The sequence below is a fragment of the Neodiprion fabricii genome, chromosome 7, assembly GCF_021155785.1.
Source record: "Neodiprion fabricii isolate iyNeoFabr1 chromosome 7, iyNeoFabr1.1, whole genome shotgun sequence".
Taxonomy (NCBI): Eukaryota; Metazoa; Arthropoda; class Insecta; order Hymenoptera; family Diprionidae; genus Neodiprion; species Neodiprion fabricii.
Genome location: NC_060245.1, coordinates 7654898 through 7666518, shown reverse-complemented (window position 1 = coordinate 7666518; position 11621 = coordinate 7654898). Strand labels below are relative to the sequence as shown.

At 37.0% G+C, this 11621-nt stretch overlaps 1 protein-coding gene across 3 annotated transcripts; it reads left to right on the top strand.

The window, feature by feature from the left end:
* The first annotated feature begins 30 nt into the window (after positions 1-30).
* Positions 31-6270, top strand: LOC124186807 (juvenile hormone esterase-like). 3 transcript variants are annotated; one of them, XM_046578829.1, is made up of 9 exons: positions 31-906; positions 1788-1981; positions 2962-3244; positions 3311-3496; positions 3564-3763; positions 4562-4721; positions 4874-5191; positions 5728-5866; positions 5957-6270. In XM_046578829.1, exons 1-9 carry the CDS (start codon positions 894-896, stop codon positions 6117-6119), a joined length of 1656 nt encoding a protein of 551 aa, XP_046434785.1. In that variant the 5' UTR covers positions 31-893; the 3' UTR covers positions 6120-6270. The 3 variants fall into 3 exon arrangements, with proteins under 3 accessions (XP_046434785.1, XP_046434787.1, XP_046434786.1); XM_046578831.1 differs by having other exon boundaries at positions 33-896; positions 1813-1981; XM_046578830.1 differs by having other exon boundaries at positions 33-906; positions 1813-1981.
* The last annotated feature ends 5351 nt before the right edge of the window (positions 6271-11621 follow it).

Below are 11621 nucleotides of genomic sequence, written 5' to 3'. Positions count from 1 at the left end.
TAACCGGACTGAAGTCATAACTTAAGTCCTGGATCCTTCACCAAGACAATGCACCAGCCCATTCTGCCTTGTCTGTGAAAGCGTTCCTCGCAAAATACGGCATCACCGTGTTGGAACATCCACCGTACTCGCCCAACTTTGCCTCCTGTGACTTTTTTCTATTTCCTAAGGTCAAGTCGGCGCTAAAGGGGACAAGATTTGGAATTGTGGAAAAGGTTAAAGCAAAAGCGACGGAGGTTCTTAACCGGCTGACAGAAGAGGACTTCCAGTACTGCTTTCAACAATGAAAACATCGTATGGAGCGGTGTAGGGATCGCCAAGGGGAGTACATTGAAGGCGAAAAAACCTCTGCTGTAATTGGTGATGAATAAAAAGTGTTATGACTTCAGACCGGTTATTTAATAACCACACCTCGTACCTTGATTGAGTAATCGTTTCTATTCTACCTGCAGTAAGTCTCTTGCGTTCTCGGCTGGCTGCTGATATAAAGGCTGAGAAGAAGTACCAACTGTTAAATCAAATAATACGCACTATTGTAACATCGGTGGTAGTGATGATATAAGACGTTTGTCTGTAATTTGAAGAAGCAGTCGTTGCGGGAGCCAAACAGATTAGCGAAATCGGTGAAAACACCGACGTTGAAGCGTATCATTGATGATTCCATAGTTGGACCTGTGGCCGCAAGAGCTCTTACAAGAGTTTTGGGAGGACACGAACTCACAATCAGTCCAACTCCATCGCTCCGACACTCATTCGCACTTTGAATGTTCGTTAGATTACCAAGTTATAAATACTTTGACATATAATTACCTCTGGTTCTGGGGAATTTCAACGATTGGTAACCCTGGTCGCTCCTCTCATCGATAATGTAGGAGGAAAACAACAATCACCGCATGGTGAGCTCGGGTAAGGTTAAGTTAGGTTAGGTAGATCACTGCGTGGTTAGGTATATGGCTAGCTTGCCGTTGCCGTAAAGATAGAGACAGCTCGGTGGGGAAATGTTGTCTCTCTCACACTGATAAAGTCTTTAAAAAAGCTTATGCATCCCTTTCGCACGCGTATGACTTCTGTTTGTACTATGATATACCGTCATATACACTCGCATTAGCATAATTAATCACACTTTTATAGTACTCGTATTTTAATTGTACAAGAATTTAATTTCAGTAATATTTAAGAATTGATAGTTTTAAGATGAGTCGTTTTTCAATGTATCCAAAAACCCATTAACGCAAAAAACCTTCAACATGTTTGCTACGAATCAATTTATTATAAATAGTTTGATAATTTGAAAATCTTGATAACACAGAAACCCAATAACGTGGTCATGCGGCTTATTTCTCGCACCACCGTCGATCCAGCCGCCATCCTTACTCCTCTTTGATCAAACAGAAATAGCATTTTGTTAGAAGAGGAAAGAAGTATTTGTATGTAAACATCATAGACTGCGTATAGCGAGGTTATGGCGCGTGATTGTCAATCACGCAAGGAAAACAGAAAACATCCATGCGGTCGCATTTTATTATTCCTGAAAAAAACATAGGATTAAGAGATGCAGCAGTGTCTTGGCCCCAAGTTATTAAAACATTATAATGATTCTAAAAGTCTTATAACTCGTTATAACTTTCAACTCATAACATAGCGTCACTTCACTAAAAGTTTAATTGTTTATGTCCTTAAGTGGGAGTCTTTCACTCGCACTCTCTGTGAGACAGAAAAGACACGGCTATACTGCGTACAGCACATGCGCGAGCATGTAGCTATTCCGTTCTGCGGACCAAAAATAGTACAGCGCAGCGACGTGTTGCTTAGTGCATATCGTTTTGTCAGAGGAAGAACGTTTGTCATGGCTGGTCCAGTTGTCAACGTGAAACAAGGATTGCTCCGCGGTGCCGAGGTCGAGAATGAATTCGGAGGGTCCTTTATATCTTTCAAAGGAGTTCCTTACGCCGCACCTCCGGTCGGAGATCTCAGATTCAAGGTGAATATTCATAGCTGATAGTCGAGAGGCGATGTTCACGCACCGCAATTTTATTCCTGTCTTTGAAAGTGTGTGTAGCCGGCATTTGACACCGGTTGTGAGCGTGGTCGCAGATGAATGAATTGTTGCGGTTACTTACTACTACATACTTATTTCTGTTAACATACATTGTGTGTCTAATAATGTAAGGTTGTATGCGTCGTTATACAACCTTATACCACGTATAATGGTAGAAGAGCAGAAACAAAATTTTTTCTTCGTAAGAATAAAAATGTTGATTAACGCTTGAACGACGTAAGTGCCTACTAGTGATTACGCTCTTTCACTATTAACCGTACAATAAAAACATCATTCCATCCAATGGTATACTATAAGAGCGCATCCGCATTTTTTTTCTCTCAAAACTCTCAAAAACCTTCGGAACGCAGATTTTTAAAACACTCGCAAGAACTAAAAAGAAAAAAAACGCCGCTTATAACTTTATACAGTTTCTTATAACTATATAACTGTTCGATATTATTTTTTGAGAAGATAAATTTTTTTAAAAATGGTTCCTGAAATAGATAAATCTTTACGTTTCGATGATTTTTCCGTCGTTCGAAATATATTTTGAAGCTGATAGGGCATATCCACCAAACATAGGGCCTCTTACCTTTATTTATTTTTTCGAATAATTTTAGTGTAGACATGCGCTTCGTAGCACATAAGGCGAAAAAAAATTATATGCGGTTTTACCACCAAATTCAGTTTTTTGGCCCACATATCCTTATAGCATAAGACACGCGATATATTTCGAACTGTTCCTTGTTACGTCATTCAAACAATAACGCTGATTGCCGACTCCGATGATTAGCCATTTGAATGCACCTTAGGAAAAAGTTTTCACACTTTAGAAGAGATCTCAAATATATTTCGACCACTGATTTGTGCAGAAGTTCGTTTACGAAAAAAAAAAAAAAAAAAAATGCGCGACTTCTTAGGAACCTCAGCCTCTGCAGCCATGGACAGGGATACGACATGCTTTGGCAGAAGGAAACCAATGCCCACAGCGCGACGAGTGTTCTCGTCAAATTGAGGGAGATGACGATTGTCTTTACTTGAACATCGCAACTCCCTCATTAGAGGGTTCACGACCGGTGATGGTCTGGATTCATGGTGGAGGTTTCATATGGGGTGACGGTGGTTCAAATCTTTACGGTCCGAACCGTTTGGTGAAGATGAATGTCGTCGTCGTGAGCATGAACTACAGACTTGGTGTTTTTGGTGGGTGCACGCTTCTTGCTATTCGATTAAGCCACATGGCATTTTTGTATTCGTTCAATTTTCCAGGTTTTCTGCATCTCGACCACGAGGTGGCGCCTGGAAACCTTGGAATGAAGGATCAAGTCGCAGGGCTCAAATGGGTGCGAGAAAACATCGGGAAATTTGGCGGGGATCCAAAGAATATTACGATCTTTGGACACAGTGCTGGAGGCTCATCTGTTCATTATCACCTGCTCTCACCCCTCTCCAAAGGTCAGATTCAAGAAATTTCATTCTGATCTCTTGACTATCTGTATCGATCTAATTCTCATCTGCGCAGGTCTTTTTGAAAAGGCGATTGCACATAGTGGCGTGGCTTTCAATCCCTGGGCCAGTGTTTCCAAGACTGTCGAGTTAGCGCACCGACTTGTTAAACACTTTGGGAAGGACACCAAGGATCCGCATAAGATTGTCGAATTTCTTCGCACCATTCCAGCCCTCGAACTTGCTAAAGCTCAGGAGGATATCCGAACTCCGGAAGTTGGTATAAGTTCGTGATGTCATAGTCGGTACTTACCGACCGAGTACAGTGTCACTTATCTTGACTATTATCAAAACCACTTCGTTTGGTATTTCTCATAGTGAAATAAGTAATAATACAAACACTAACCTTTTCACAGTTTTCCTTTTCTAGATATCATATACAAATGAAGCTCATACAGTCATTTTTCGTTTTTTAAGTACTTACTGACCAGTATAGGTGTGAAAATCAAAAAAAAATCTCATAAAGTTATAGCGTATACTCACATGTTGAACGTAGTACTTTGAATTGATGGTGAAGTTCTTTTCAGCTATTACGAAGTTGATCGGTGGTAATTTTGCAAATTCCCTGCAGTTCAGCATCACGGATGTAAAAATGCTGCTGTTAGCGCGATTTTACATAAGATACTGACGAATGCAATATTAAAAAAAAAAAAAAACGTTCATTTACTCAACAATAATGCTGAAAATATATTCCTGTAATTGATATATCACTTTTTGCAGGAATACATTTTGTGGTGTCATTCTTGGATGAAACAAAAGTTTTTGCGTATTATTGTTCGGCATTACCTGATGTATGAATGAGCTAACTGCAGTAGTTACACCTACAATAGTTCAAATAAATAATTTTCTGTTGCATTTTTCCAAATCTGGCTATATAATCTTATAAAGTTAAATTACACTTATTTTAATAAACATTTTCAGATTAGACAATTACTCTATAGGCCATTTAAAACTATTATTTTACAAGTGTAACAACACTAATTCAATGTTATTTTTCTTTTCGTCGGATCTTAGGAAATATCATTAAGCATTGCCACCTTTGGAGTCTGCGTTGATGACAAAAGTTCGGAACCATTTCTTCCACGTTCTGCACGCGAAATTCCGACTGATGGTTGTTACGATGTGCCGCTCATGCTCGGCTACGTCAGTCACGAAGGGCTCGACTGTACCGTAGGTGGGCAAGTAAACAGCATCTGTATTAAGAATTTACAGTTATGGTTGACCATCCGATCGATGGTTATTCCCCACTGATGGCTGTACATACATGAAATTCTTCTGGAGTTATGTTCAGCAACTGAGTTCTGAACAAATATTTATTTCTCCCAGGTCTAACGGATGAAGTGTACGCCAATGGTGACCAATATTTTGAGACTAGAGTATCTCACCGTCTCTGCAGATTGCATCTATCGAAGGTGCCGATCGCCATCAAAGAGATCAAAAAATTTTACTTCAAGGATAAACCATTTAACGCAGAGGTGATTGAGGACTACATCCGGTACACCGGGGACATTGAGTACCTTGTTGGCATTCACGATCTAGTTGAAAATCGAAGCGAAGCAAAATCTCCAACGTACTTGTATCGGTTCTTCCATAACCCGCCCCGAAAACTTTCCACAACACATTTCGTCGAGAAAGACATCGAAGGTACGCCATCACCGTTTACAAATTATTACATTATGTAAAATAAATTTTTAGTAATGATCTCTTAATCAACCCAACAGTCAGGTAAAGACATAGCTAATTGAACATATCATCAAATGGTTGAGCAGATGCTGCGTAGTCTCACACTGTATCTGGTTATGGTTTTCAGTAGTCTATGTATTGTAAGTAGGATGAAAGTATGTGTTGATATGGAGGGATGTGTAAAATGTAAATATTGTAGTGTGTTGTATCGAGTATAATAGAGAGTCGCATCAGAACCATGATGTACAGCACATGGGAATGAACGAGTCAGCTTAATCATTCCGTGATATCTCTTGCCTATAGCAGAAATAGAACAGTTTAACTCGATTTATTTAAGTATAATGTGAGATTTAGTTACATTAAATTTAATTCAACACACAACGTATTGTAAGTTATAATTCAATCATTCGTCTGTCTATCCGCTTATTTTCGGGGTCCAATATCACAATACACAACAAATACAAATGATTCCTAGTCTATTAAACGTTATTCTGCAGGTGTCGCGCATGGTGATGAGCTTCCATTTATCTTCTACCCGGCCCATTTTCGTCATATAAACTTCATTGAGCCGGGTTCAACGGAGGAGTTGATCTCGAAAAGATTTCTCAGAATGTGGACTGACTTTGCGAGGGCTGGGTGGGTATAAAAGTTACGTGATTCTTACCCGCAAGTCGCTGTGCATTCATGATTTTACAATTGACAAATGTTATTCTTATTCTTTTTAAGAAATCCAACTCCCAAACTCGACGACCTAATCAACGCAAAATGGGAACCGGTTACAACTGCCGCAAAGAATTATATGGCTATTGGGGCGGAAATTATCCCAGGAGTAAATCCTGACCAGGACTCCATACAGTTCTGGAAACGTCTCCGTGAGACTTACAAATAGCAGTAACGTTTCAGTTGTATCGTTTCTTATACCATTTATACCAACTATGGGCAAAGCCGTGAATTAACACTATAATTCGTATTATTCTGAATTTACATTATTTTTCTATGAATAAGTCCTCAAGTATATAAAGATATTTTCAATACCGTGATATAAGGTGAGTGTCCCAGTTATTGACATTGTTCCAATTATCGACCTTTTTTGATTGTATTTGATTGATCCTTAGTTCTAAGATTACCAAAAAATACATCTGTAGTGTCTAAATACCCTCTAAAAATTGGTTTTAGTCATCCACAAATTCATAATTTTTGCCGTCAATTTATAATTTTGGGAAATAAAATATGCGAGTTTTTTCACATTAATTGTTTATAACAAACATATAAATAAATTATTACAATTTCGCATGAAATTTTAATGACTTAGGCACCCAAGAGGCTAAAAGGTGTTTATGTACGTATAAAAAATGTGAAAATATACTAAAAATATGGAAAAAAAAATGAGATTTAACAGGTGGGACGTATACGTCCCATTGCCTCTCAAAAGGTTAATGTCACTTTTGTATGCGGCTACAAAAATGCTCGTTACTCTGCACATCAAATTTTTACTATATAATAATGTAAAATTTCCGAAATCCAAGACTGAGTTAATGAGTTGTTTTGTGAAATGCAAATATTTTTCAAAGCGACATTCAATAAACACAGATCTCTGGAGTTTCTGGTTATCGATAATTAGTGGGATGGTATTTGTGTTTTTCAAACCTGGTATTGTTCAGAAAAATATTTTAACTGTTGTGAATCGTTCGTATATGTAACTGAATCCTAAAAGAATACGACTCATTTTTTAAAAAAGTTATCTCATATAACCTACAAGAAAAAAAACATTACTTTTGTATTTACTATCTCTCCGAAAAAATGAGAGACTGGCGCAGTTTTTTGTTTCTAGTGACTATAGTTTTCTGTTAAATTGACTACAAAAATGCTTCAAGTCACTAGATCAAGTTCAAGTTATCAGGGGAAAAAGATATTGTTAAAAAAATTGTATTAACTTCAACAACAAAAGCGTGCCAGTCTCAAAAGTAGTAAATGCAGTAGTAATTTCTTATCGTGCCCAAAATAATGAGCTGCAGAAATCTTTAAAACGGCAAAATTTGTTGCATCAGACGTCTTTCCACTGTTTTTCATTCTGCAGGTGTTGTTTCAGTCATTCTATTACATAATTCTTATGTTGTTTCCGTAAAAGTAAATTTCACATCAGTTTGAGTGTCGATCTATCGAATTATCGTCGCGTAAGCCTTGAGGTGAAATTAATTTTCCTTCTTCAATTTTCTCGGCCACGTCAGCTCGATGTTCCGATACCGACTCTGTTTACTGTCAATGTAAAGTAAAATTGAGGTAGTTTTTACACAACTGAAAGTTTCGAAACGCAAGATTCCGAAAATTCAAGTTACGACAGAGCAAAAATCCGAAAAGCAAAGTTGCAATGGAGCAAAATTTCGAAAAATAAAGTTTCAATAAAGTAAAATTCCGAAAATGAAATATGGTCACACAGTGTAGTTTACTCAACGAATGGGTGTAAGAAATCAGAATAACCGAAAATCAGAACTACCAGGATTCCGAACGTAAAAATATCGAAAATATCACAGAACTGAAAATGTTCGATGTTTCAGATTTTGAAAGTTTCTCATTTTCGTCCTTTCAGAACTTTGATTTATCGGAGTTACGCCTTTTCGGAACTTTGAGCGTCGGGTTTCGGACCATTCGAAACTTTGATGTTTTGCCAAAGTTTGATTTCTTTACTTCAAGTTTCGCCACCAATAAATTCGGAATTCGGCGCTTTCGTAACTTTTCAATTTAAGAATTCCAACCTGACGCACAGCATTGCAACTCGTGGCACAGGGATTGAGTTACGGACACGTTTCTCAGATTTCAAGTGTTACCGAAAACATTGAGCTGCACCAGCCAACCAGGTCACACCAGTGAAATTTCTCGGTATAAATGGCGAACTCATTACCTAATACCCGAATCGCGGTTTTTTGCCACTGACTGAAATGAAGATACATTGCTTGGACTGTTTTTTGGGTAACGTGACCATGTCGCGACGAGCATAAAGCTCGGTCGTTCATCAAATGAATTCGCAAATTCTGTCTCGTTTCATTATACAACTTTTTGACAGCACGAAATTTGAAATTATAGTCCCGTTAACGAACAAGGTTGCATTGTAGTGTAGAAAGTAAATCCTCTCAGTTTGGGCTTGGTGTCGAAAAGTCACGGGCTAACTTATACGACTGTTTAACACTAATGAAGATCCAGATCCAGCAAGTGATCTGATCAATCGCATAATCGCGAACGTGAATTTGATCTTAAGTGAAAATATTGTCGTGCCCAAGTTCAATTCACAAGCGAAGTGAGGACTTTATAAACAATTCGTGTGTATCACTCCATAATTTGCGCATTTTTCTGGTTAAAAAAACTACTTCCTTCAACTTTCTAAAATCGCGGACCAATGAAATGGTGAAAAAATACTGCTTTTGTCGCGGCAATTGATCGTTACTGTGTTCCATGGTCGAGTTTTCACTCGAAGAATGAAATGATAACGTGACAGTAAAGAGTAAAGCTATTGAAAAAGTACGAAGACACGCCTCATTGGTCAAAACTTTCGGTATATTATAATGCAGGCCGAAAGAGTTGATTATCACATGAATTATGATTTTGCAAAACTGTTTGTCGTTGATTTTACAAGTAGTACGAATCAAGTTGCAGGAATATGCGTGAAACATAAATCGCTCTTCATTCTCTCTAATTCGTTCTGATTACTGTGGATTTATTTAAAAAGGAGATGGTTTTGACCGAACCCAATTTAAATCGGGCAGGCAAGGCCAAAATGGGTTGTCTAAAAATTCGTAACCTAGCGAAACTGGAATACGTTGGATTTTAATGGAAAAAGGGACTCGCATTTCCGTGTTTCGCTAAAAAATTTCCCACGTGATTATTGCTGTTCGAATATTTACGCGCTTGCTACAGACGTTCTAGTAAAACGAATGAATTTTTTCGTCTACACGTTTTATCTTCGGAACGAATTAAAATAATTTCAAGTTTCCGAGCTCATTTTGTGAAGTTTTTATTATTCTTTTAAAGCCCACAAATAAACTACAAGATTATCAATAATTAGTAATATAGCGTCCCTTTTCGCAAATTTGAAAAAGTTGGTTATCTCAAAATTAAATTTTTTCTTAATTTCTAATCTTAATCAAGGCCATATGCTTCATATTTTACAAGTTTCATTGATGCGTTGTAATGAAATTCTCCAATTCTGATACTACTTTTAATATTTTTATATTGATAATGATCACTCTGAGATTCCGATCGAAGAAATTCTTTTATACCCCTACCCCTGGATGCTTGAATACGTGACACTAATTTTCGGTATTTTTACCTATTTGACAGGTAATTAATGTCTTGTGTACTGAAATAAATTCTCGATTACAAAGTTCTTCCATGTCTTGCACTACACTCTTTGGTAGTCTGACTTTTCATTCCAACTAGTGTCGCAGCATCAATGAAACTTGAAAAATATATGAAGCATATCACCCTGAATATTGTGTGAAATTTAGAAGAAGAAAAAATGGAGTTTTGGGAAAATCATCGTTCTCGGATTTTCCAAAAAGGGACGCTTTATTGCTAATTTTTGAAAATGTTCCCATCTCTTTATGGGCTGTGAAAGAATGCAAAAAACTTCACAAAATGTGACCAGAAACCTGTAACTATGTTTAACTTGTTCCGAAGATACAGAGTGTTAGAGAAAAAATTCGTTCGTTTTACTGGAACATCTGTAGCAGGCGCGTAAATATTCGAACGGCCATAAATTTGTGGCGAGATTTTTTTTCAGGCAAACTAGAAAATACCGGTCTCTTTTTTTACCTCAAAAAAAAAAAAACAAAAAAAAAACAAATTCCAGTTTCGAACAATTTAGCAACATTACGATCTTCGCGCTGCTCGAACTGAGATGGATTTTGTCGTTTATTTTCGTGTAGCCGTCACAGTTTGCATTTTAAACATTTTCACGCATCTTGTTGATCTTTGAGGAAGTGATCCTCGTTTGATGTCAATTCTTCTAAAATCAGTGCATTTGGAGGATTGACATCGTTTCTCATACGACGATATTCTTTGTAACCAAGCATGGACTGCAGTGCTATTCCTGAAAAAGGAGAGTTAATATATTTAAAAATTCGTTATCAACGAGCTCATTAGTATTTTACGTTTATCGGATAAGTCTATAGATACTGAACAAGAATAAAATTTTCTTGTAACATTGAACGTATTTCTATGTGCTGACAATTTATTTGATCAACCTATTGCAACATGAATGCAAACTCATGATCTTGCAACTAGTAGATCCATTTTTCACCATGAAATAGCAAATGTGAAAATAAAAATGTACGCGTAATTTCAACTGCGTTTCGCGATGCATTAACTTTTGTGAATTCATGCAAGTAACTACGAAGTTCGAGGTTAGCACGAGTTCATTGGAATTAATTTGCATTTGAATTTAAATACACATACCTAATGTAAAGCTGGTCATAAAGTACATAAATATAGTCTTCGCGTGATTTGAAGAGGCCATGGCTGTAGACGAGACGGTGAGATGAGAATTATCGGCGTCACGAAAACTTATCCATTCCAAAAGTGGGCCCGAAATTATGGGAATTAAGTCATCGTACTACTGGCTGTACCATAATTTTTCTGCAAAAATAAATCCTTCTCGTTCATGCTTTCTGCAATCTGAATATCTCAACCGGCATGAAATTGTCTGCCATTGCTATTCAACCTCGAAAGACAAAAGTATGTGGATGTGTACCGATAACTCGTTTGAGTTACTCGATACGCTACAGGTAAAAATAAAAACGATTTCCGATAGCATGCCTTGAAATATTAGGTTGGTATACATTACATGGAATTTTTTCGCACTCATCCCTCAAAATTAATCAACATGTGTAAAAAAAAAAATTGACCTGAAACCCCAAATTTATCCGATAACTCTAAACACGCCCCGACAAGCAGTCGAATTTTTATACGGAAAAATGCATGCATTTGAAATATTTTTAAAAGAAAACTGTTAATCACTTTATAACTATATATTGTATTAAAAAAAAAAAAAATTCGTTGTTATTTTGTAAGAAATTCAATGATCTATAAAAGAAAGATCTCTTGTAAAATTTTCGTATAATATAACATCTAATATCAGCGAATTTTCGTATATATTATCAGCGAAGAACTGTAATCGCGTTTTCGCTAATAACGTGATAAATATTAATAATAAGCAATAAATTTTCAATAAATTGGCCAAAGATCAAAATAAGAATCACCCTAGTATATAAGTACAAGCTTTTGATCATTCGAATAGATTTACTTTCGAGTGCTTCGAAATGCGCGCGTCATGAGGTTGTCAACCGTATTACCGATTTATGTATCAATGCACGCATAACATACGATGTGTGACCACCCA